Source organism: Panthera tigris, chromosome D4, assembly GCF_018350195.1.
Source record: "Panthera tigris isolate Pti1 chromosome D4, P.tigris_Pti1_mat1.1, whole genome shotgun sequence".
Taxonomy (NCBI): domain Eukaryota; kingdom Metazoa; phylum Chordata; class Mammalia; order Carnivora; family Felidae; genus Panthera; species Panthera tigris.
The window spans coordinates 66,570,863-66,598,725 of NC_056672.1; the positions used below are offsets into that span (position 1 = coordinate 66,570,863).

Below are 27,863 nucleotides of genomic sequence, written 5' to 3' on the forward strand. Positions count from 1 at the left end.
AAAAAAGAAATTTGTTGTAAGATTGTCTCATACTTAAAATGTGTGTCCATAGTGTGTGTACGCAAGAGAAGTTTATAGAAACGGCTATTTGAGAGGTGCCTGGGTGGCTCAGTTGGTTGAATGTCCGTCTTTGGCTCAGGTCATGATCTCGCTGTCTGTGAGTTCAAGTCCCTTGTTGGGCTCTGCTGACAGCTCAGAGCCTGGAGCCTGTTTCGGATTCAGTATCTCCCTCTCTCTCTGTCCCTCCCCCATTCATGCTCACTTGCTCTCTCTCTCTCTCTCTCTCTCTCTCTCTCTCTCTCTCTCTCTGTCAAAAATAAATAAACATTTAAAAAAATTAAAGAAAGGGCTATTTGAATGAGAGAAATTTTTCTAATTGACATAATTTTGAAAATTAGGCAAAAAAGACTGATCTGAGGGAGACCCTTCAATTCTGTTCTTCTCCTTTCTGTTTTGCTCTAATGAAATCTTAGTTTTCCTGATTTAAGTCTCTTAAGGATATAAGTACTTTTTTAAGGGCTGTGGTATGTCATTTTCTTTTCAGCCTTTCAATAAGAACTCAAAAAATTATATCTTGGGCTCAGAGAATAAAAGCAGCCCAAAGGCTGCATTTTGCTTACTTTCTCTGCTGGTAGTGATCAGTCCATTCAGCAGATAAATCAGCAAGTGTCTGCCAATGTACTAGGTAGTAAATATGTGTTTTGATCTATATTTTCTTATTTTAAATCCTTATAAGTTATGAATTATTCTCATTTAATGAAAGTTGAAACTTAAGCCAAGAGGGTTTAGTGTTCCTACAAAGAGGTCATGAAACTGGTCAAAACTGGTGTTTCAGCTGCTTCTTTTACTTGTGACAATACAAAGGGAAATTAATGGTAGTAAAATCATAATACTTGAACTCTTGAAATGTTTCACATACATTTTTCTGTCATACAATAAACATTTATAGGGTACCTACTCTGCACTAAAGTCTCTTAGAATTTTAACAGGTAAGAACTTTATAATGGAGCTAACATAAACAATCTAGCATGTGATATATCTTAAGAGGAAAGAATAAAATGTGACAGTTGAGGAAACAGGAAAGTTATTTTGACAGACTTAATCAGAAATGAATATTACATGAATGAATCATTTGTGTGAAAGCATTTAGTACATTTGATTCGGATTGTTGCAATGGTCAAAGGAAAACCTGAATATATTTGAATTTGGCTAAGCCAGTGAGTGGTATCAGATGGATGTAGGTAATGCTAAATCTTCATTAGAATAATATAAGGAAAACAGAGGACAGATAGCAGTGAGTATTCCTTATTGTATGTTTATCAGAAGTAATTAATTACCTTGGAATGTGATCTTCATAGTGACTGTGCTATGATGGCCTTGTTTAGCTTTGTTACAGCTTTCTTGCAGTTAGAACTCCCATTTCCAGAATGTGTTGCTAGAGCTCACAGGGTATGCCTGTGAGAGAAATAGGGACACACACACACACACACACTAGGGTTGGGAGAGAGTTAAGAGTAAGGGGGAAAGTGGTGTGTATGTGTAAATTAGCATAGGAAGAAAAGAAGTCTGGAAGTTGTCACCTCTCAAGATAGTAATATGATGGAATGGGAAAAGTAGAAAGGAAAGGGTAATTTGGCTTTTATTTTTACTTATGTGGTAATAGCGATAAGCTAATACTTATTGCTTACTATGTGCCAGACCCCCGTTCTAAGTGATTTAAAAGTACTCACTTGTAGTTGATCCTTAGTGGATCCTTACAGCAACCCTGTGATGTAGATTACTTTATTTCTTTTCCTCTTTCTTGTGTGTGTGTGTGTGTGTGTGTGTGTGTGTGTGTATTTTTTCAAGATGTAGGAAAACAACTTGTTGAGTTCACACAAAGATTAAGTGCTGGTGCCAGGATTTATACCTGAGCAATTACACTCTAGAGTCCATACTCTTAAGCAGTCTATATTGCTTTTTAATGTGAAGATGATGCAGTATGGAAGCTAGTGACCACTGACCAAATGATAAGATTATACTCATTTATTAGGCTGACTGACCAATGTTATAATCGCTTACCACTGTGTAGGGCACTAGTGCTGATACACATATCCAGGAAGATTATATATACATATTAGAGACATAGTAGTATTACATCTGACATGGGGTTTGGCTGTAAAGATAGCATGATCATGCATTAAAATAATTCTTGAAAATTCTTAGGTTTAGAGGAAATTGCTACACTGAAGATTGATGTCCTGCCTTTTAGTACATTTCTCATGACTGATTTTTCTTCCAGATTGGAACAGGTCACCATTTCTTGAGTTATCACCAGTTGCATATCATAAAACCTTGGCATCACTTCACTTGACAGGATGTGTACAGCACAGAAAATGCCCATCTGCCAACTCATTTGCACTCCTGGGCACATTTTGTTATGTGGAATGTTGGGTTGCACTAATTGACTTTTATTTCCTCCTTTTATTTTTCCTGAGCACATATGGGTGATTTCCATGTTAATTCAAGTATGATGATGTTACCCTACTGAACTCAACATATACATTTGTGTAGTTTTGTTTTTGTTGTTTGTTTTTGCATAAATGGGCCTTTTCCTAAGAGATAACAACTGAGTAGTTTGGTTATATGTTCTTGCAGACCTTATTTTATGTATTAGTTGCATGTGTATGTACTAATAGAAATATATGGTTTTCTGTTTCCCCCCGTAAATTATTTTTTATTGTACGTATTGTTTATATACATATGATTTTCTTTTTGTCATATAAGTGCATGTAAAGCACTTTACCCAGATTCACCAACCACTTACATTTTGCCCCATTTATTTAATTTTTGCCAGCTTTATTGAGGTACAGTTGACAAAACTGTATATATTTAAAGTGTACAATTTTATGGTTTGATATGCATATGAATTGTTAAATGATTTTCACAGTCAAGTTAATTAGTACATCCATCATCTCACAATATTTAAATAACTTAAAAAACTTTTTTTTTTTTTAGTTGTGACTTAAGGTCTACTGTCTTAACAAGTTTCAAGTGTACAATGCAGTATTAACTATAGTTGCTGTGGTATACATTAGATCCCTAGAACTTATTCATCTTACAACTAGAAGTTTGTACTTTAGCATCTCTCTCTCTGAATGTTTTTATTTATATGTATTATTTTCTCAAAACCACTTGAATGTAAATTGGAAGCACTTGCCCAGTTACTTCAAATTACTTAAGTGTGTTAATATTAAAAAACCACAGTTTAGTTATGAAAGTCAGAAAGTTTAACAGTGCTGGATCACCTGGGTGGCTCAGTCGGTTAAGCATCGACTGCGGCTCAGGTCATGATCTCACTGTTCATTGGTTTGAGCCCCATGTTGGACTCTGTGCTGACAGCTCAAAGCCTGGAGTCTGCTACAGATACTATGTCTCCCTCTCTCTATCTGCCCCTCCTGTCTCTCTCTCCCTCTTTCTCTTTCTCTCTCTCTCCCAAAAATAAATAAACATTAAAAAAAACCTTTCAGAAAGTTTAACAGTGCTATGACACTATTATTTATGTAAGCCCCAGCCCATATTTAGATTTCATTAGTTATCCCAAAGTTCATTTATAAATATTCTTTCCCATTCCAGGATGTGATCTAGAATACACATGCATTTAGTTGTTGTCTTTTTAATGTTATTTAATCTGGAGCATTTCATCAGCCTTGTTTTTGGTATTTCTTGACTTCAACATTGCTAAAATATAGGCCAGTTTTTTGGGTTTTTTAATTTTTTTTTATTTTTTCCAGAAGAGCCCTCAATTTGTGTGTGTCTAATTGGATTAGTTCAGGTTATGTATTTTTGTAGAAATACTGTAGAAGCAAAGATGTGTTCTTAGTGCATCATCTTGGGAGTCACCTTATACTGTTTGTTACAGTGATGTCTGCAAGGTTTCTCCACTCTAAAGTTATTTCCTTCTGTAATTAATATGTTATTTGTTAGGAGACATTTTAAGATGATGTGTATACCTGTTCCTCATCAGCCTTTCACCTCTAGGTTTATTTTATTCTGTTTCTAGCCAGTCATGTTAAAAGCTTAGATTATTTATTTCAGCTTTTATTTGCTAAAGTGCTTAAGATGATAAATTTTTCTTAATATATTGCTTTGATATAGAACTGGATGTACCTACAGTAGGGCTGGGAATGAAAGGAAAGAGTAGATAGGGAGATTGTTTATAATAATGTGTGATTAGGAAACTGGTAGTAGGAGCTGGACAGAGTATTTTATTTTTTTTTTTTTTTAAATTTTTTTTTTCAACGTTTTTTATTTATTTTTGGGACAGAGAGAGACAGAGCATGAACGGGGGAGGGGCAGAGAGAGAGGGAGACACAGAATCGGAAACAGGCTCCAGGCTCCGAGCCATCAGCCCAGAGCCTGACGCGGGGCTCGAACTCACGGACCGCGAGATCGTGACCTGGCTGAAGTCGGACGCTTAACCGACTGCGCCACCCAGGCGCCCCTGGACAGAGTATTTTAAAGGTGCTTCAGATTACCTCTGTCATAACAAAATGCTTAGAGTTTATGATGATCGTGATTGTCATACCCATGAGTAATAGTAAGTTTTTGAAAGTTATGAAATTAAGAAGTTTATTTCTTTAGTGACACCGGTACCTCAGGGTTTGTTTAATATACAACTATCTCAGACCACATTTTTACTTTACCATTTCAGGAGCTGTGGCAGTGGCACGGAAGAATCCTCTTTCAAGCTGGTTCACTGCTATGCTCCATTGCTTTGGTGGAGGAATTTTATCCTGTGTATTGCTTGCGGAGCCTCCGTTGAGGTTTCTTGCAAACAACACTAATATATTACTGGCATCTTCGATCTGGTAAGCTGCCATTATGGTCAACTATGAGACATTGTAAAATTTGTTCTGTAAATTATTAGTAAGTGAAATTTTTTTCTTTAAAAAATATTTTATGTTCTTGAAAAGTTAATGCATGTACAAAGGAAGGAACCCAAAAAAAGCCAGTGGTTTTAAGTACAAAGTTTGTCTCTTTCTCACCCTTCTCTTTTATCCTCTCCCAGAGGCAAGTATTGTTACCATTGTCTTATGTATCTTTAGGGGAAGCTTTTCAGATATGAAAGGGCATCAAATATTTGGCCCCAAACAGTTTATCTAACTAACTCAAACACATAGATGTACAATAGGATAAAATCAAGAATGTGACCAACTATGCAAGAAGTTCCAAGTGATTATGATTCATATATATCATTGTTCTTGTCTTATTCCTATTGAATTTTTCAGAGTCTTAAGAGATTTAACACTAACTTTGTTTTTAATTTAGTTCTGAAGAAAAAAATGTTAGCAGGATTTGCTTTGGATTCTTGCAAATCCAAATTCAGTTATCCTTAAGATTGATTCATCAAGCTAAAAAGAAGTATAATACAAATCAGAGTGCTTTGCTATATCTGAAGCGAAAACTATACTTTTAACTAAAAGCCATATCAAATATATAATATTAGGAACACTTAAAAGTTCACTTTTATTTTGATAAATTTCAAATGAATATGTAATCAGTGATAAAATGGAACATTATAAATAGTAGTGAGGTGCCTGGGTGACTCAGTCTTTAAGCATCTGCTTTTGACTCAGGTCATGATGTGACAGTTGGTGGGTTCAAGCCTTGCATCGGGCTCTGTGTTGACCGCTCAGAGCCTGGAGCCTACTTCAGATTGTGTCTCCCTCTCTCTCTCTGCCTCTCCCCTTCATGTGCGTTCTCTCTCTCTCTCAAAAATAAACATTAAAAAAATTAAAAAATAAAACAGTAGTAGCAATGAGAAGAAGTAATAATGGGAACCTGTGGCAGTGGAAACAAGTAGGAGTAGAATGATAAATGTGATAGCTAATATTTACTGATGTTCACTATATATCAGCTAAATTCTTTATATTCATATTTAATCATAAGGGTCCTATAAGGTAGCCATTATTTTTTGCATTTGACAAGTGAGAAAACTAGGGCATAGAGAAACTTTGCTAAAATTTACATACTTAGTAAGTGATTGAGCTAGGATCAAAACCAGGAAATTTGATTTTAGAGGCTTGACATTTAACAGCCACTGGTTCTCATAGATTTGGGGGTTTTTTTTGTTGTTTTTTTTTTAAGTAAACTCTACCACCAACATGGGGCTCGAACTCATGACCCTGACATCAGGAGTTGCATGCTTTACCAACTGAGCCAGCCAGGTGCCCCTATCTCAGAGATTTTGTTTAACCATCTCTTAAAGTATAGTCTTTTCACTTCTATGGGTTTTTTTTTTTTTTTTTTTTTAAATTGAAGTACGGTGAACATACAGTGTTATATTAATTTTAGGGGCACAATATAATGTTTCAACAATTCTATACATTACTCATTGCTCATTAAGATAAGTGTACTCTTAATCCCATTCACCTGTTTCACCCTTCTCCCTACCCACCTGCCATTTGGCAATCAGCAGTTTGTTCTCTGTATTAAAGAGTGTTTTTGTTCTAAACACTCTTTAATTTGTTTAAATTTTGTTCTCCTTTTTTTTTTTTTTTTTTTTTTTGAGAGAGAGAGAGAGAGAGTGCAAGTGAGCGAGGGACAGAGAGAGAGGGAAAGAAAGAAGTGGGGCTCACCCAAAGTAGGGCTTGTACTCACCTGAAGCGGGGCTCAAGCTCACCTGATGTGGGACTCAAACTCACAAATTGTGAGATCATGACCTGAACCGAAGTCAGATGCTTAACGGACTGAGCCACCCAGGTACCCTGTTTATCTCTCTTTTTTTTCCCCCTTTGTTTTGTTTCTTAAATTCTACATATAAGTGAAACCGTGAGGTATTTGTCTTTCTTTGGCTGACTTATTTATTTAGCTTTATACCATCTAGGTCCATGTTTAACATCACTAATTATCAGGGAAATGCAAATCAAAACTATAATGAGATATCACTTCGTGCTGTCAGAATGTCTAAAATGAAAAACACAAGAAACAAGTGCTGGCAAGGATGTGAAGAAAAAGGAACCCTCATGCACTTTTGGTAGGAATGCAAATTGGTGCAGCCACTCTGGAAAACAGTATGGAGGTTCTTCAAAAAATTAAAAATAGAATTACCATATGATCTATCATTTCCACTATCAGGTATATTTACCCAAAGAAAACAAAAAGATACATCCATTTTTATGTTTATTGCAGCATTATTTATAATAGCCAAGTTGTGGAAGCAACTGAAGTGTCCATCCATAGATGGGTGGATAAAGAAGATATGCCATATATATATAGTGGAATATTAGCTGTAAAAAAGAATGAGATATTGTCATTTACAACAACATGGATGGACCTAGAGGATATAATGCTGTATGTTTTAAAAGGCTTTCTCAAGGACTTTTATTTCTATAACAATATTTTAAAAAGATATCGGCATAGCATTTATTACAATTTTTTAATGTGTGAAGATGTTAAAGCTATATAAAAAGTAGGATATCCAGAATCTGACTCTTACTGTCACTTCCACTTCTGCTCCTGTGTACTAACCACCATTCTTTCTTGCATGGACAAAATGATTATTTAAAAATAAGTTAGAACATATTACTCTTATGCTCAGTAGTTTCTTATCCGATTAAGAACAAAATCTGGGGGACCTGGGTGGCTCAGTTTGTTGAGCGTTCCACTTTTGATTTTGGCTCAGGTCATGATCCCAGGGTCATGGGATGGAGCCCTGTGTTAAGCACTACACTAAGCATGGAGTCTGCTTAAAATTCTCTCTCTTTCTCTCTTTTTCTCTCCTTTTCCCTCCCTTTCCCTCTCCCTCTGCCCCTTTTCCCTGCTTGCACACACTCCCTTTCTCTCTACCAAAGAAAAAAAAAAGAACAAAATCTAAAACTACCATGGCCCGTAAAACTCTATAATCTTCTCTTTCATTCTTTCTGATGTAATCTTTCCATAGTACTCCTGTTCAGTCTGTTCTAGCCACATTGGTTATGCCATTTCTTGAACACAAGGTGTTTTTCTACCTCAGTGCCTTTGTGCTTGCAGTCTTCTCTTTGTAATGCTATTTCCCTGGAAGGCTCATATTTTCTTTTTCAGAGAGGCTTCCCTGACTGAAATAACACCTCCTCTGTCTTGACTATCACATCCTCCTTCCTTCCTTCCTTCCTTCCTTCCTTCCTTCCTTCCTTCCTTAATTATTTATTCTGAGGGGGAGAGAGAATCCCAAGCACACTCTGCACTCACAGTGCAGAGCCCAATGTAAGGCTTGAATCCATGAACTATGAGGTTATGACCTGAGCAGAAGTCAGATGCTTAACTAACTAAACCACATCATCCTTCTTTATTTTTCTCCTTAGACTAATTATTATCTGACATATTATCTGTTTATTTCTTTTTATGTTGGTCTGTCTCATTCCACTAAAATAATAGCTTCTCAGAGCAGAGACTTTGTTTTGTAAACTATATGATAATTACTTTTCTTGGTTCAGTAAATATATTGCTAAAGAAATGGACTGCTGTGTATTGTTATATTATAAGGCATTTCTGTAATTGAGTAGCAAGGAAGTACAGATCTTGATTTTTTGATCCCTTAAATGAAATAAACTTACTTGTCTGGGGTGCCTGGGTGGCTCAGTTGGTTGAGCGTCCAACTTCAGCTCAGGTCATGATCTCACAGTTTGTGAGTTCAAGCCCCACATCGGACTCTGTGTTGACAGCTCAGAGCCTGGAGCCTGCTTTTGAGTCTGTCTGTGTCTGTTTCTGCTCCTCCCCTGCTCGTGCTGTCTCAAAAATAAATAAACCTTGACATTTGTGGGGAGTCTGATTACAGTTGTAGGAGAGTATTGATCCCGGTGATGCCGGGCTCGCCACTCCTGGATTTACACCTTCTGATAGCTCTTGCAGGGAGTAACCGCTAACCTGGCAACAGATTTTGAAGTCACGAGTCTTGAAATCCTTCTCTCTCCATGGGCCATCTGGCTTCGGTCTTTATGCTGCGAAGCTCCCCCCCCCCTTTTAGATGCTTTTCCTTTAATATTCCATCATTAAAAATATATATATGTCCCATGGGCACCTGGGTGGCTCAGTTGGTTAAGTATCTGAGTTTGGCTCAGGTCATGATCTCACGGTTTGTGAGTTCAAGTCCCTCGTCCCAGCTCTGTGCTGACAGCTTGGAGCTTGGAGCCTGCTTCAGATTCTGTGTCTCCCTGTCTCTGCCCCTCCCCTGCTCTCTCTCCATTTCTCTCAAAAATAAATAAAACATTTAAAAAATTAAAAAAATAAAAAAATATAAACCTTTAAAAAAATTACTTGCCTATAAATGTATGCTTTCTTGGATTAAATGAAAAGGTGTGTTAGAAATGGAAAGTAAGAAATGCATTTTTATATAGTGAATTAATAGAATAATATTTAATTATTTGTTAACCTCGAATCTTTTTTGTTTTAAATTTTTTTTTTTTTAACATTTATTTATTTTTGAGACAGAGAGAGACAGAGCATGAACGGGGGAGGGGCAGAGAGAGAGGGAGACACAGAATCGGAAGCAGACTCCAGGCTCTGAGCCATCAGCCCAGAGCCCGACGCGGGGCTCGAACTCACAGACTGTGAGATCGTGACCCGAGCTGAAGTCGGACGCTCAACCGACTGAGCCACCCAGGCGCCCCAACCTCGAATCTTTTATTATCCCAATTTTATATTGGAAGAAATTGAGGCTTAGAGAATTGGTGAATGGCAGGGTCTGACTTCAACACCACAAGAAACAAATATTTGGCCTAATGAATTATTATAAAGTATAACCTTGAAACCACTAGCCAAGTCAAGAAATAAGGCTTTGCTATCTGTCCATTCTAGAAGTCTCTTATGTGTGTCCCATGTTCTAATCACAATGATTTTCCCACCTTATATAACCATTACAATAGAACACCATTGTCCTGACTTTTATGATAATCACTTCCTTGTATATTTTTATAATTTTGTCATCCAAATCTTCATCCATAGACACTATAATTTAGTCTTGCCTATTAAAATATTTGATGTCTCTTAAGTCATTTTTGTTTTATAGGTTCCCTCTCCATTCCTTTTTTTTCCCTTATAATTTATTTCTTGAAGAACCATGCCATTTGGCATGCAGAGTTTTCTAAAGTCTGGAATGTGCTGATTGCATACTGATGGTACAGATCATTATATTCTTGTGTTCTCTGTGTTTCCTGAAAATTGGTAGATTGATCCAGAATACAAATCTGATTTAGGTTAGATCTCTTTGGCAAGATCATAAGAGGCCCAAAATACTTGATTTGCTTTCTCTTTTGTTGACATTAGACCTCTTACACTTAATGACTATTTTAAGTAATTGGGAAATGCAGAATGGTAATAGTCTAATTCTGTCCTCTTGTGTATTAGATGGAATAGTATTATAAATAGATATTTCCCACTAATCTATTATTTAGTTACTCAGTTGTAGTATTCATGATAAATCCTTGATTCTTTATCTGTCAGTTTTCATGATAATTGGTCCCCTGTCATCCTCCAAAGGTAACTAGTTTTTTTTGCTTTTTGTTTTTTGGGTAATTATGAACTCATGGATTTGAGCATATTTCATAGGTTTCAATAAATTGTAGTTGTCATTATTGAGGCTTAGATTATTTCATCTTTGGCTGGTGGGAGCTTCTTCACATTGGCTCATCAGACTGATTAGCTCCTTGCTACTTAATATTAGGTTGATTGATCTTCTACTTTTCTTTTGGAATCACTTATTTCTCTAAGGAGCTCTAGTGTCTCTTAGTGAGAAATGGCATTTCAAGACCACAGTTTGAGGTAGAAATAGCCATTGTTATTGGATTGATTACTGTTTCTAAGCTTTCTCAGTGGACAGAGCTAAGAAAAAGAAGGATAAAATTACTCGAGTTAATATTGATATTTCTAATTTAAATTCAAGAGCCTTTATTAAACTTTTCTCTGTTACATATATATCTCCTTTCTTCCACACTAAGAATTTTTTTCTTGAGGGCACAAGACATAATAGAATTAGAATTCTCCAATGTTACTCATTGATTTTACTCTGTATTATACACATAATACACAATAACTTTGGTGTAACGGTACTAATACTACCAGTGATGTGATTACTGAAAATATATATATTTTTGCATATATACTTCTCTATTCCCATTTTTAAAATAGATGTACTATTCTATATTGTCATAGTTATAATTACTACATGCTATTACTCTTCCCTTCTTACTCTTCATTCAGTCTTAGTTTTACAGCTAATTGTATGTTTAATGCTTTTTACCAGTCCTTATGTCTGTGTCTCTCTAGTAATTTTGGTTGTTTGAAGTTGATTCTCTAGGAGATTCATCACTGAATTTCGTATGTTGGTGTCTGTCTCTTTTGTACTTGAAAGTAGGTATTACTGAATATAAAATAATTGGATCATACTATGTATCTTTGAGGATTTTAAAGTGTTACTCTATTTTCTTGTGTCATAAAGCATTGATGTGATAAAGTCTGATGATCATTTAATTTTCTTTCCCTTATAAGTCATATACTCTTTTTTTCTAGATGCCCAAAAGATTTTTTTCCATTAAAGCCTAATAATTTAAATAAAATAAGTCTTGGTGTGGGTCATTCTGAGTCAGTATTTTTAGGTGTGTGGTATGTTCTTTATAGTAAGTACACATTTTTTTTAATTGGCAAACTTGTTTTAGTATTTGTACTCTTCAGGAACTCCGATGATTGGTATATGACTCTTTGTCTTTCTAAATCAGTGGACTTTTTAAATCTTTTTTTAAATTTAAAATGTTTTTCCCTTTCCCTTTCTATTTCTTTGAAGGTAGTGTTATATTTATTTCTCTTTGTTTTCATTCTGGTTTGGTTTTCATTAATGAGGTGATTTCTTTTCCTTAAAAAAATTTTTTTTTAATGTTTATTTATTTTTGAGAGGGAGAGAGACAGAGTGTGAGCAGGGGAGGGGCAGAGAGAGACACACACACAGAATCTGAAGCAGGCTCCAGGCTCTGAGCTGTTAGCACAGAGCCCAACACGGGGTTCAAACTCGCAAACTATGAGATCATGACCCTGAGCCAAAGTTGGACGCCTGACTGAACCACCCAGGCGCCCCTTCTTTTCCTTTAAAAATTTTTTTTTTCCGAAGGATTATATCTTCAGTTCTCACTTTTTCTAAATCTGATGTTTTTCTTTTATGTGTTGTATCAGTTTTCTTCATGTCTTTAGCTTGTTTCGAAATAGTGGGTTACAGTTTTGATCTGTTTGGTGGACACATTTTCCTGAGTGCTTTCATTGTCTATAGGGATTTATTCTGCTTTTCTTTCTTATAATAAACTTGTGTGTGATTTGACCTTGATACTTTTCCATTGGGCATTTTATGTCGAATTAGATTTCTTAAACTTTTAGGATAAGGTGGAATTCAGGAAACATTTTCTGACTTCATAGATCTCCTGCTTCTGTTGTTTTTATAGTGTTCAAAAGATAAGGACCTGCTTTCTGAGATTTTCTGTCTTTTCCCCTTCCCCAGTTTGGTCTGAACCTTCTCTTTCTTCTTTTGCTCTGTATTGCTCAGTTTTGATTCCACACCAGTGTTTTCTTCACATGGGGCTTATTCTGGGGGAAAGCTTGGGTGGATCAGTTTTGCAAGTTCACGGGGACTAAATTGCTTCATCCCCTTCAGACCTTCTTACTATGGATCCTTTGTGTCACCTGGTATTGGAGAATGCCAGAATATCTCCCAGTTTCAGCTGTTGTTGTTTCCAAATGGGCCTGTTGTGCTTTCTAGTGAATACTCATGAACTATTTTAGAGTTGTTTTGTTCTTGGGTCCATTAGTTGCCACCTATTGCATTCTTCTTTCTGCCAAACAATATAGGTCTTGTGGGTGTTGGTGAATTGTCTCTGCCCATTTGCATTTTGGTATTTGAAGGGATACCTTTTCACATAGTTTTATTTTAAGTGTTGAAGATGGGGTTTTGGTTTTGCCTTCTAGTTGCCCTGTTTTTATGTTGGGTTTTGAAGAGTTCTAAATCTGTGTAGACACTGGTGCCACCATCTGCCCCAAACCCTTGCTGTTAGTTTTTTTTTTTTTTTTTTTAATTTTTTTTTTAATGTTTTTATTTATTTTTGAGACAGAGAGAGACAGAGCATGAATGGGGGAGGGGCAGAGAGAGAGGGAGACACAGAATCGGAAGCAGGCTCCAGGCTCTGAGCCATCAGCCCAGAGCCCGACGCGGGGCTCGAACCCACGGACCGCGAGATCGTGACCTGAGCTGAAGTCGGACGCTTAACCGACTGAGCCACCCAGGCGCCCCTTGCTGTTAGTTTTAATGTCCCTTGTATGCAACCCCCCAACACCTGCCTGATCCCGTTTCCTTTCTTCCTTTCTCAGAGGTAACCATTAACCTTAATTTTGTGCTTATCATTCCTTTACTTTTTTGTGTACTTTTAGCATATGTGTATATCCCTAAACTATAGTTTTTGAAAGTATTATATATGGAATTATACGTTTGTATTTTTTTTAATATATTTATTTTTGACAGAGAGAGAGCATACAAACAGGTGAGGTGTAGAGAGAGAGAGAGGAGTATAGAGGATCCAAAGCAGGCTCTGTGCTGACAGCAGAGAGCTCCGCATGGGACTTGAACTCATGAACTGTGAGATCATGACCTGAGCTGAAGACGGGTGCTTAACCGACTGAGCCACCCAGGTGCCCCCATATGTGTGTATTTTTTAGTGACTTGCTGTTTTTGGTCACCCTCTGTTCCTGAGATCCGATCTTATTGTATATGGTTGTAATTTATTAATTTTCACTGTATAGCATACTAGAATTAACTGTCATAGTTTATTCATCTGTTCCTCTGTCGACAGAGACTTGTTTCCAGTCTTTCCCCCCCCCATTACAGGGTTGTCAAGAACATTCTTGTATGTACTTACTGGCACATGAGCAAGGTTTTCTCTTGTATTTGCTTAAGAGTAGATTTATTGAGTTAACAGGGAAAGTGATTCTTAAACTCTGCTAGATAATGGCAAATCATTTCTCATGGTAGTTAACTATTTTACATTTCTGTTGTATTGCACCCAACCTAAGAACTGGACTTTACCAATAATTTACGTATATTTCTTTTCCCCTGTCCCATTTCTCTGCACTTTTCCTACATATAACCTCTATGTTTGTGCTTATCTTACTTTTCTAAAAAGTGTATCATACATATGATTATCTACACAGTAAGTTTTTAGTTTTACTTCTTTTTGGCCCTATTTTAAAATGGGGTATTGCACTGTATATAGTTCTCTGGGACTTGTTTTTTTGTTTTCACTCAATATTATGTTACTAAGATTTACATGTGTTTATTCATGTGGTCGTTCATTCCTTCTCATGCTGTATAATTTATTATATGAATATTTATATTTTATTCTGCTAATGAGCATTGTTATTGGCTGTAAAACAATAACAGCTGCTGATGTAGTATTCACTATGTTCTAGACACTTTTCTTATTGCTTTGTATATATTACCCCTTTAAACCTTACAAGAACCTTGTGAGATAGGTACAATTTTATTCTCATTTTTCAGATGATGTAACTGAGGCAAGATGGGTTAAGTCACTTTCCCAAGGTGTCACAGATATCTAGTAGTTGGGGCCAGGATTCAAATCTAGGCTGTCTTTAGTTGGCTCTTATTGTTTTGGATTCTGGAAATACAGGCAATATCTCTGTCTTTTCAGACTCTTAAATATAAAAAATGATACTTGTTTAAAGACAGTTTTTTTACTGTTTTCTTTTTTGAGGTTTTAATAGTGAGAAAAAAATGTTATAATCTTTGCTTTATTTGATTTTAATTTGAGAGATGAAATGATGTTTGGAATGTACTTCAAACTCTAGCAAGCTAAACTACAGGATTCTGTGAATGCCCTTATTGGAAAGGCCATCTTTATTTAGCACAATAGCTCACAGTGCTCACATGTGGATATTAGCACCATCTACTGGCAACGGGAAACAATAACTTGTTATGTCATAGTACAGTATTGTTTGGAAGAGATGTATATACCTTTATAGGATTTTTCTTTTTGAAAACTGTTTCTGGGGATATTAATATTTTGTAATTTTTCTGTGTATTGGGTTTTGTGCCCCAGTTTGATTTCCTTCAACTTCCAAGTATCAACTATTAAATATTGCACATTTGCATAACTGAGACTGCATTATTTTGAGGAAAAATATAAGAAAAGGTGTGGCTTTATAGGTCTGTAATTCTTTGTCTTTTTCAAAGCATACACAAAATACATAAACTTATTAATTTGTTGGAATAATAAGAGCAAGAGCAAAGCTGTCATATTGGACTAATATGAACTTTATTTAGTTTGTCATTCTGTTTTGGCTTAGTTAAGTAAAATTGTCTTTTGTAGTCAGAGGAGTGGAATTAGTAGTAGAATGAAAACAGAATTCTCTTACTAACTGTGGGAAACTTCTCTCTGCTAAGCTCTTGGTATTAACCTAAATTCTACTTTTCATCTTTCAATTGTTTATGGCTTGGCATCTTATTATATACTATTTAGACTAACTTCTATTATTTTAAACTTCTATTGTTTACTATTTTTCTCTCTCTTTTAACTTATGTGACTTAAAAATGTTTGAGAAATCAGTTGCCTTCTCATTCTATTTCTTGTCTGATATGTTCCATTTATTCCTCTTTTCCAATATGTTTTCTTTAGATACTTTACAAGTAAAGTATAGAGGAAGAATGGCTATTTAGGGAGCCATTGGTCTGATACGTTTACTTGTGAATCTACTGAGAACAGCAGTCAGTTGTTTTTTTACCCTGTGGCTATTTAACACTGTAAATGAGAACTGTTTTTTGTTTAAGATGTTAGATTATTGTAGGTATACTTTAGAAATATCTGAATAAATAGGATAAAGACTTGTTTATTTGAAAACAGCAGTAATTACAGATTTTAGACCATATACCATAATGTCACATAGTTGGATATAAAAGTCCAAGGTTGCTAGTAGTTGAGGTTTTTAACTCATCGTAAAGATAGTCTTGGTTAGAGAATGAAAATGGGGTCATTTGTATTCTCTTTTAGCTTTTGTTGTTTCTTTGAGTTGTTTACTTTGGAACATTCATTCCTGCTAAAGTGAAATCTAATTTCCCTTTCTTAATATGATCTGCGGTGGATACCAAAGTATTTTTATTATATTTTAAAATGTTTTTAAAAATTACTTAAGTGTAATTTTTCCCTCCAATACGTAACTGACTTCCTTATTTTATATTTAAAAAAGTTTTTTTCAACATTTATTTATTTTTGAGAGACAGAGACAAAGCATGAGGCGGGGAGGGGCAGAGAGAGAGAGGGAGACACAGAATCTGAAGCAGGCTCCAGGCTCTGAGCTGTTAGCACAGAGCCCGATGCAGGGCTTGAACCCACAAACTGTGAGATCATGACCCAGGCCGAAGTCAGACACTTAAGTGACTGAGCTAATGAGGTGCCCCCCCCCCTTATTCTATATTTAATGAGAGAAGTGTATAGAGGCTCTCAAAATACATGAACATGTAAAATTTTTAAATTGAGTTGTTTCAAAATGATTTTTATTACCCTCAGATAATTTATTCCTTTCTCTCAAATTCTTTAATTATCAACTAATTCTTTAACTTGATATATTTTGTATTTTGTCTCCAGATTAACTGCTAATAAATGGTTTAATTTAGAGCTGTTTTTCATCGTGCTGAGTTTTAGGTGAGAGGGTAACAAAATGAATGATTACTGCCATCTAAGGACTATTGTAACTTATTATGTTATAGAGAAAAATGTATAAAGAGATATGTTGAGGCATAAGAACTGATTTGTTTTAGTTGTACAGAGCCAACAGAATTTAGTCTGAACTGAGAATATTAAAATGAAACTCCCAAAGTCAATGTACATGGTAGTATTTGACTGGGACCTTGGAGAATAGGAAGGAATTGGTAAGTGGAGATGAAGAGAGGGTGCCTCAGCCTGAACAAACCATTGCATCCTGCATTGGATCTCTGAAGTAGTATTTATAAAATTTCACATTCCATGAATACTTTTGGGAATTCTGACTTTATGAATCATGAATTGTGGTAAGGCTAACAACTTATTTTGGAAGAGATATAATACTTCATTCACGTGGTGTCTTCTGTATCACTCCGCTAGAAAGAAGATTATGTTCTGCTTTAAGCACACAATTGTCTGCCAGAGAGTACTGTAGGAATGGGAGGAAAAAACTAGTGTGTTTCCCAATTGACACTATTGGTAAACTGTTTGAATGGATGCTTAGAATAAATGAGGCTTCAAAAAGTAATTTACCTGAGGAGTTATTCTTAAACTAGTATCACAATTTAATTGAAGAACAGTTTCATATACCTTCACCTGTATGAAAAAATATTTTTCCTCAACACAAATCTGTCTCCTTGAGAGCTATGACTTTTCTTTGCATGAGTCTTAGTTTATGTAGAACACAAAAGGACACAGGTGAAGATGTTAATAGGGTTGAAATGCAGGGCTCTTCTGTAATTCCTTTTCCCAGAAAATGACACTCTAGCTAGAAAAGTCCCTATCCTAAAAGCGATTGTACATGTCCTTCATTTTGTTAGTGGATTTAGCACTTACCTTCTAGAAGAGTATAGGCACAAATGAGGCCCTCTGTAAATACTTTTTGCATATATACAGTATTCAGAAGTCTAAATAAGATGAAATTCCCCTTTGATCATATATTTTGGGCAGATTATTACATATGCCTCCTATGATTAGAAAAATTGACTCTACTCAATCTGTGGTCTTCTTAGGTCAAATTCCTTGTTTATGTGGATAATTCAGTTTGTTGCATTTGCCACATTGTTATTGCATATATTCTGGGTTGTTCTTCTGATTTAATTGTTTAAAATCCAAGCTTACTCAACTAAATTGAGTATATATTTAAGTATTTGTTAAATAATTTGTACTTACATTTATGTATTAAAACATTTATATATTAACATTTATTTAAAATTTATAAAATGTGTCTTAAAATATTTTTATTATAAATAGTTATATTTTACTTATATATTAAATCATTTAAATTTTCATTTCAGGTATATTACATTTTTTTGCCCATGTGACCTAGTTTCCCAGGGCTATTCTTTCCTACCTGTTCAACTCTTGGCTGCGGGAATGAAGGAAGTGACCAGAACTTGGAAAATAGTAGGTGGAGTCACACATGCAAATAACTATTACAAAAATGGCTGGATAGTCATGATAGCTGTTGGATGGGCCCGAGGTAATATTAACAATATGTGTTTTTAAATAATCTGTTATTGATATACTACTGCTACTGAACAATTCTGTATTTACATTAATGAGGACAACATACTTTAGTAACTGTAGTTTTGGAAGTAGGAAGTCTTTTTTTCTGTTGGCTAGTAAAGTAAATTCATAACTGGCATTTTCACTAGTACTAGTCATCAGCCATTATTTTGAGCCTATCTTACTATATAAAATTTTTACTATTGGTTTGATTAGTAGTCCAGAACCAGAGGGATTCATAGTTAATTAAGGTATAGTATAGTGCCAGTATAAATAAATTTACTTCAGAGATTATGTAAAGAAATTATATAAGAAATTTCTTTTTTGTGTTTTTTTCCATCCTGAATAACTAAAAGTAGTAAATATGCTTGGTTATGGGTTCCTCTTCACTTTACATCACTTACCTTCATTGTTGAGTTCTTTCGTATGTAGAAATTGAATAAATTTCTCTAATCTCTTGTTATATTGTACTGCACCTAAAACTGATATCAGGGAAGGAAATAATAAAGCAGAAAATTTTATTTTTCAGGCAAAGAACATCTTTGTGCTTGAGGCCCCATTTTTTAACCTTAATTATGGTGCAGTATACAGTTGCCACGCTGATGAACAGGAAGAATTGCAATTGTCTCAGTACCATAAATGTACAAGGAAACTTTTTGTCCCTCCTCAAAATTATATTTTGAGGATCTTCTTGGAACTTTACATCAGGAGATAGAATTACAGCTTTGTTTCAAATGTTTTCTCCATAAAATTTGACTAAATATTCTTGTTTTATTTTATTTTTAGGTGCAGGTGGTAGCATTATCACGAATTTTGAGCAGTTGGTAAAAGGAGGTTGGAAACCAGAAGCTAATGAATGGCTGAAGATGTCCTAGTGAGTAGGTATAAACTAGACCGAGACCAGCTTTTTATCTTTAGATCTTACCAGATTTCTTAATGTGGAGGCAATGGAGCTGAAAAAAATTAACAGTCATAATAATGGAAGACAGTCAGGAAACTTGTTCTTTCAAGAAGTCTGCTCTCTCAGATGTAGTTTTTAAAATAAATATTGATTCTTTTCTCTGGGGATTCCTCCCCTTAGAAAATAAAACCAAACAAAAACTTTTGGATTGTTACAGGGTTGTGGGAATGGTGTGTATTTATGAAGAGAGAACTACATAGGAACCCACTTCTGTGGATGGAAATGAATCCGTTGCAGGCTCTTGTCATTTTCATTAATGACTACAATATCACTCAGATTTCAAATTACACGTTCTGGTCGTAAAATGTCAAGCTTATGGGAACAAATCAATCCATTATCAATCCAAATCAATCCCCTGTTGCTTTAAAAATGAGAGTTGAGCTTAATTACACATAAGGAAAGATTAGAGGAAATAAACTATAATTGTTATAAATGGAGCAAACAAGGCCTTGATTGATAAGTTATAAGTAAGGCATTAGTGATATTCAAGGGAAATTTTTCTCCTTTTGAGTATATGTCTCAAAATGTCTTCCATAAAACATTTCTTGGTGTTTTATAACCAAAATCAAATTGTTTCTCCTTTGTTCAGAACTTTGGAATGTCTCCCCAGATGGCCTGTAAAACCCTCCAAGATCTGCCTTTCCCTCATACCATATTTGCTTTGACTTCATTTCTTACTATTCTCTCCTTCTCCTTTGCTTATATCCTTGAACAGGCCAGGTAACCTGCACGTATTCTTCAACAAATCTATGAGTAGACAATAAATATTAGATAAAATGAATGAATGATCAGTTGGTCAAGTGAGATTAATCATTAGTTCATTATGCTATTTTGTGTATGTGTATGTATATATCTATTATCTATTACCAAATACTTTTGCATAGTAGAGAAAGCCTATATGATGTTAGAGAATACATATATTGTCATAAACAGAACATTGGTAGAATTACGAACGTTAAAGGTGCTGGTGAGGGCTCAAGGAAATGAGCATGATATTGGAAAGTGGAGGAGATGTGATACAGTTATATAGTGGCAGAAAAATTACTTGAATTGTGTGCTACAGTTGTGTGTGGAAAGTAATTTGTAAGCAGTGAACTTGTCTATTTGGCTGAGGAGATTTTGAAGCTGTGTTAAAGGTCTGTCTGGTTTCTTCTTGATGCTTATAGTAAAGTGAGAGATGAAAGAGTTGAACTGCTGAACAAAGAAACCAAGACTGTAATAATTTGGAAAATTCTCAGCCTATCCAGATTGCAAAAGATGATAAAATTAAGAGATTGACTTTTAGGACAGTCTGTGGTGGAGAGAAGGTAAAGGGTCTGTCTGGAAAACTTTTGCTAGTGTTAAAGAAATTAGGTGTGTGACTCATGGATCCATTCAGCCAACTCAACACAAGCCAGGAATAGACATGAGATTATCCAGGAAAGGTATGTGGAGGACCATCTTAACTAATGGCATGGATCCCTGTGTCATATACTGGAGACCCACAAGGTTTTTGAAAACATTGTATCAGTAGAAACACTGCCAGCTTGCACTGAGAAGGACAGAGATAAGATGAAATAAAAGAAGGCTGTCAGCTCCGAAAATTCTACAGGCAGGAAACAGGCTTGATAAAACTGTTCAGCTGCAAACATGTGTTACCCTTCAAGGAAAAGAAAGAATGGATTACAGCTGGGAGCCATGGGCCTATTTTAGTATATGTGCTGCAGAAGCAAGCACTGAGAGCCGTGAGCCTAGAGCCCTGAGCTCAGACCTGTAGGCTGGAGTCCAGGTGCAAAATCCAGAGCCATAAGTGCAGAAGTTCGAGTTGCAGACTCAGATGGTGGAGCCTGATGTCACAGAGGATTATTCCCAGGCTTTGAAACCTTGAAACCTAATTGAATTGGCTCTGCTGGGTTTTGAAATTGCATAGGACCAGTGACTTCTTTCTTCCTTTCATTTTCTCCCTTTTGGAGTTGGAATGTCTCTAATTATTACCCTATACCTATCCCACTATTGTATTTTGGATGCAGATAAGCTCATTTTCTAGTTTCATAGGCAACTAATACAAGAATACTTTTTTAAATGCATCCTGATCTTCCAAACCAGTCTCATTGACATTTTCCTAAATCTCAGCCCTTCTCCAATCCCCTGCCCCATTTTATTGTCTACAAAATCATTGCTTTTCAAATTCAGTGCTTCTGAATTTATGCTCTAAGGGAATGCAATCCAAAATGGAATGTGCGTGTGCTCAGAGGATACCCATAATGAGGCACTGTGGTACAGAATCTAAACTATTAGAAACAAAGATTAGTAAAATGACTTTAAGATAAAAAGTAATTCCTTTTACCTCATCTTTTAAAAATGTCCATTTGATAAATACATAAATAGTTTGGTGTACATTTTTAATACATTATGTGTATATTTAATTTATAACTTAATTGATAAACATGTATTAGGGAGTGTCATAAAACCCCCTTTTTTTAACCAGTAGGGATGTGCAGTTAATAAGTTTTAGAGACCAGGTGGCCTGGTGGTTTCAGTCAGTTAAGTGTCCAACTTTGGCTCAGGTCATGATCTTGTGGTCCATGAGTTCGAGCCCCATGTTGGGCTCTGTGCTGACAGCTGGGAGCCTGGAGCCTGCTTCAGATTCTGTGTCTTCCTCTCTCTCTGCCCCTCCCTCACTTGCTCACTCGCTCTCTCTCAAAAATAAATAAATATTAAAACAAAATTTTAAAAAAAGTTTGAGAGACCATTGTTCCAGAACATTAATGCTGCACAGTCAATCGTTAAGCAAGGTCTAAAGCCCTGTTGCCCAAACTTAACCCTATTTTGAACTCAGTCCTTAGCTTGTAATAAATAAGTAGGTAATTTTTCATAAAATGGCTTATAGTGACTTTTAAATTTGCCATATTTTGCAGTATGGCATTCTAAGAGTTTATCATTTATATTTCTCTAGTTGTAAACATAAGCTAAATAATGATCTGTTACTGAGATATACTTTAAATGTGTGGCATATATATAATATGAAAGTAATGCTTTGTGCTGGAGTTACCCAAGTAATTGTGCTGGATGTGGCTCATACTGTTGTATGAGAGCTGGATGTGTGTGTCTATCTCTTCTCCATTCTGCACAGCAGCCTGAAATTGACTGCGATGGGAGTATCTACACCATGGAAATGGGAAAATACTATGTAAATCAGGGCTTGCTTTTTTCCTTCTCCCACCTGACTGAAGGAGCTTGTTTAGCACTGTAAGGACTAATCTGCTTTTTTCTAAGTCATACTGTGGAACATGGGACTTTCATATCTTTGTAAAAAAGTAGTATATGGTCAAATGTGTTTCAGAAGTACTGTAAATAGAAATGAACTCTTTTTATCAGAGTCACAATATGTGTGAACATTCTAAGATCTCTGATACTTTATCAGAGTGAAATTATACTTTATATAATGTAGCACTTGTAAAACTTGAGAAGTATATTCATAGAACTCTTTTTCATCTATTACTAACTCATGGGTATATTAAATGAATATTTTTCAGAGTACTCTTTGAGAAATCTAGAGATGGATCATGTATGTTTATTACTTACTGACTTAAAATGGATTTTATTTTCAGCCCTGCCAAGGTAACCCTACTGGGGTCAGTTATCTTCACATTCCAGCACGCCAAACACCTGGCAGTATCAAGGCATAATCTTATGTTCCTTTATACCATGTTTCTTGTGGCCACAAAGGTAAGAATTCAAAGTAGCTATAAATCCATATTACAAATGCTTTATAACCAGAATTCTGCATATTAGGCAAGTAACAGGAACATTTACTTTTTACTGTTGTTACAGTCTAAAAAGGTAAATTTTGGGTTGTTTATTCAGCGCATCCATGACTTTTTGAAACATAGCTCCTGGATGATTCCACATTTGATTTATGCTGAGGCTATCATGAAAGATTTGCAGATAGTCTAATAAATGTTGGAGGCCAGAATAGTGGAAATAGCTATAGCTGATCAGAGTGCAGACAGCAATGTCTCATTTGTAAAATGGGATACTTAGATGTTCTCTGAGGTTCCTTAAAGCTTTAACATTTCAAAATTTTATAGTGGGGCATATTTGTGTGTAGTCTCTTGTATTATTATTGCCTTGTTGGAAGCTTTATTCTGTCTTGAAGATAGGAGGTAGTGTGGTGTAAGATCACAGGTTTTGGAGACAGGCAATCTTAAGTTCAAATCCTAGCTTTGCTATCTAATTCCTGAATAGGCAAGTCACTTAATGTCTCTGAATCCTCATTTCCTCATCTTCATTATACGATTGTTGAGAGGATTGGAGATGGTGCATGTCTTTCTATTACTGGGACGTATCTTATGAATTTTATTAGCTGTATCATGAGTCTAATTCTGATTATCGTTACTCTTACCATTATTAAATATTGTTCCCTATTCAAAAGTAGACGGTTGGTTTAAAAATATGAGTATTATTTAAATGTAGAGGAATTTTATAGCTAACTCTCAGCCTAGGTATTTTTGGGTAAAAACTTACCTATTGGATTCTTAAAAGGAAGACAGTATATATTAAATAAATTTATATCTTAGAAAGAACCAAGTCACTATAGGGATAGTTTATTTTTGTTTCAGTAGTCCTACTATGGAGGTGATCTGTGGCTGTAATTCAAGTACTTCAAATATCTGAGGCAAAATCTCTTCATATGTGTCCTCTTCCAGTCCTCAACATTTTTAGCTGTATGTATTTTTTTGTAACAGCTTATTGAGATATATGTTACATACTGTAAAATTCATCCATTTAAGTGTACATTTCAGTGTTTTTTTTTTATATATTCACAGAATTGTGCAGCTGTCACCACAATCAGTATTAAAACATTTTCATCACTCCAAAAAAGAAACATCATGCACATTACCAGTTACTTCACATTTTCCCTCAGTCCCCCCAAATGTAGGCAACCACTGATCTACTCTCTGTCTCTCTAAATTTGCCTATTTGACATTTCATGTGATTCCTATCATACAATGTGTCCTTGTGACTTGTTTCTTTCACTTACCATGTTTTTGAGGTTCATCCATGTTGTAGTATGCATTAGTATGTTATTCCTTTTTATTGCCAAATAATAGTCCATTGTATGGATATACCACATTCTGTTTATCCATTGGTTGATGAATATTTGGGTTTTATTTTTTTGGCTAATAGGAATAATGAGCTGTGAGCATTCATGTAGTTTTTTGTGTGGATATGTGTTTCATTTCTTTTGGGTGTAATATAGAAACGGACTAGATAATAGAGTAATGCTGTGTTTAACCTTTGAGGAGCTAACAGACAGTTTTCCATGGTGGCTTCATCATTTTACATTCCCACCAGCAAAGTATGAAAATTCTAATTTCACATACCATCATCAATGCTTGTCTTTTTTATTAGAGCCATTCTAGTGGTTGTGATGACTGATGACTAATGGTATTGAACATTTTTTCATGTGTTTATTTGTATATCTTTGGAAAAATGTCTATTCAGATCATTTGCCCATTTTTTAATGTGTCATTTGTCTTTTTAATGTTGAGTTGTAAGAATTCCTCATATATTTTGGACCCTAGACCCTTACTAGATTTCTGATTTATAGATATTTTCTCCCATTCTGTGGGTTGTCCTTTCACTTTCTTGTTTTTGGAAGTGCAAATTTCTAAAATTTGATGAAGTCAAATTTACTTATTTTCTCTTTTGTTGTATATGTCTTGATGTCATATCTAAGACACTGTTGCCAAATCCAAGGTCAAAAAGATTATCTCTATGTTTTCTTCTACAAGTTATATAGTTTTAGCTCTAATTTAGCTCTGTGATGTATTTTGAAATGATTTTTGGGTATGGTATGAGAAAGGATTCAATTAAACTTCATTCTTTTACATTCTGTGGCTACGTAGCTTTACATTCTTGAAGATTCTGTGGGTATCTATTCATCCTAGTATTATGTATTGAAAAGACTGTTCTTTCCCTCATTGAATTGTCTTGGTACCCTTGCTGAAAATCAATTGTAAATGTGAGGGTATTTTTCTGGATTCTCACTTTTGTTCCCTTCATCTATTTACTTATCCTTCTGCTAGTACCACATTATCTTAATTATTTTAGCATTGTAGTTAGTTTTGATATTGAGAAGTATGAATCCTCTGAGTTTGTTCTTTCTAAGGATTGTTTTGACCTACTAGGTCATTTGCATTTCCATATAAATTTTAGGTTTAACTTCATAATTTCTGCAAAGAAGATCAGATCATATTTTCATAGAGATTGCCTTGAATCTGAAAATAAGTTTGGGAGTATTGTTGTCTTAACACTTTTAAGGCTTTCAAACAATCAACACAGATGTCTTTACATTTATTAGGTCTTTTAAAGTATTTTTTTCATGATGCTTTCAGTGTATGAGTCATACATATCCTTTTGTTAAATTTATTCATAAGTGTTTTATTCTGTTTGATGCTATAGTAAGTGGAATTGTACATTGCAAACATGTAGAAATAAAATTGATTTTTGATCTTTCATTCTATAACCTTGCTAATAAACTTGTTTGTTAGCTCCAGTAGGCTTTATGGGGGTTTTTTTTGGTGTGGATTCCTTAGGGTTTTGTATATTCAAGATCATGTCATCTGCAAATAGAGGATAGTTTTACTTCTTTTTTTTTTTTTTTTTTTTTCAGTCTGCATGTCTTCTATCTAATTTTCTTGTGCAGTTGCCCTGGATAGAACCTCTAGTACAATGTTTAATTGAAATAGGATGAACATCCTTTTCTTTTTCCTGATTTTAAGAAGAAGCCAGTTAGTCTTTCACTATCTTAAGTCTTTCTCTATTAAATATGATATTAACTATGGATCTTTTATTGGTGCCTGCTATTAGATTGACGAAGTTAGTTCCCTTCTATTCCTAGTTTGTTGAGTGTTTTTATCATGAAGGAGTATGGGGAGCTGTATAATTTCTGAAATTTTCTAACTTTAGAGAAAATGAACTTGTATTGTGGATTTATTAGAATAAGTACTACTGGTGTCTGTTGAATTTTTTAAATTACAAACATCAGTTTTTGTTGAAGTCCTAATTTGTGGAGTAAAAAGGAGTTTTTCTTACAATTATTGCTGGATATATAGTTCTGTATTATAATATTTAAACACTGTATTGCAGTATGGTAATAACGTACAGTATTAAACTTGTCTCATAATATTTCCCAGCATTTTCCTATTATCCACCAACTTACTATTTTTAAAAATTTGTTTATGTTTATTTATTTTTGAGAGAAAGGCAGAGCAGGAGCAGGAGAGGGGCAGAGGAAGAGGGAGACACAGAATCCGAAGGAGGCTCTGGGCTCTAAGCTATCAGCATAAAGCCTGATGCAGGGTTTGAACTCATGGACCGTGACATCACGACGTGAGCCAAAGCCAGATGCTTAATCCACTGAGCCACCTGGGTGCCCTTGTTATCCACCTACTTGTAAATAGAATGTGCATTTTTAACGCATACTTTTGCCTAAGTTCCGTTTAGATTTATACTGATTTTTTAAAAATGTTTATTTATTTTTGAGAGGGAGAAAGAGAGTGCACTACTGAGCTGGGGAGGGGCAGAGAGAGAGAAGGACAGAGGATCCGAGGTGGGCTCCCCGCTGATAGCAGTGAGCCTAATGCGGGGCTCAAACTCATGAACTGTGAGATTAGGACCTGCTGAACCACCTAGACATCCCTTACACTGATTTTTGAATGGCTTGTCATTTGTTTCTGAGTAGCTACTATAGTTTTTCTTTTCTTAGATATAAAAAAATGAATTGACAGAATATTCAGGGAAAATTTGGCAGTAATTATTTTTTCTTTACTTCAGTCTTTTCCTGTAGTATTTATATAGTCAGGAGATTTGCATTGGCTGTTTTGGATAATCAGTGCTTTGGCCTATACGAAGATACTAATAAATATGATTTCTCTTTTCAAAGAGAATAGCTCCCCAAAAATAAGCACACAGAAAACTATGATGTAAGTATAAAAATAGTGAGTTCTATAAGAGAAACAGAAAGTAAATGCCCCCAGCATTGCTCACCCTGTGGTATCTCTGATGGTATCGCAATCCACCAAAAGCCACTCTGTGCTAAGTCATGGTAGTTTCCCTCTTGACATGTGCGGGCTAGCCCTAAGCCAAGGACTTGTGGTACCATATAGATATCTGGAGTCTCCTCCTGGATCCCCAGAACATGCCCAGTTTCCTCCTCTTTGATACCTTACCCTGGTCAAGTCTATTTAGATTCACCAATACCAGTCTCTGCTACCTCAGTTTCAGTTCTAGCTCCCTGCTTGAGAAGTTGTCCTGAGACAGAAGTGAGGGTAAATGTGTGAGTCACTTTATCAGTTTGTCTCTTCTCATGATCAGTCTTACACTCTCTGTTGGCCAGTGCCCGAAAGTGTTTGCCTCATGTATTTTGTCAGGTTTATGGCTTTTATGCCTGGAAGGCTAGTCTAGAATCAGTTCTTGTTTCATAGTCAAGGAGAAAGTTCGTCTCTTTTTTGATCAGTCTTGTCAGAGGTTTTTGTATGTTATCCTTTCCTGAGGACCAACTTTTTGGTTTTGTTGTTCCTCACAACACATTGTTTTACATTGCTGTGTCTCATATCACATGTTTTCATGTATATTATTGTCATCCA

At 35.3% G+C, this 27,863-nt stretch overlaps 1 protein-coding gene across 1 annotated transcript in view; it reads left to right on the top strand.

Moving 5' to 3' along the window:
* Window positions 1-27,863, top strand: part of TMEM38B (transmembrane protein 38B) — a 53,895-nt gene that overhangs the window by 8,183 nt on the left and 17,849 nt on the right. The window contains exons 2-5 of the mRNA XM_042964587.1: window positions 4,694-4,850; window positions 18,059-18,243; window positions 19,056-19,143; window positions 22,821-22,938. Coding sequence (XP_042820521.1) covers window positions 4,694-4,850; window positions 18,059-18,243; window positions 19,056-19,143; window positions 22,821-22,938 — 548 coding nt within the window. The remainder of the gene's footprint in view (window positions 1-4,693; window positions 4,851-18,058; window positions 18,244-19,055; window positions 19,144-22,820; window positions 22,939-27,863) is intronic.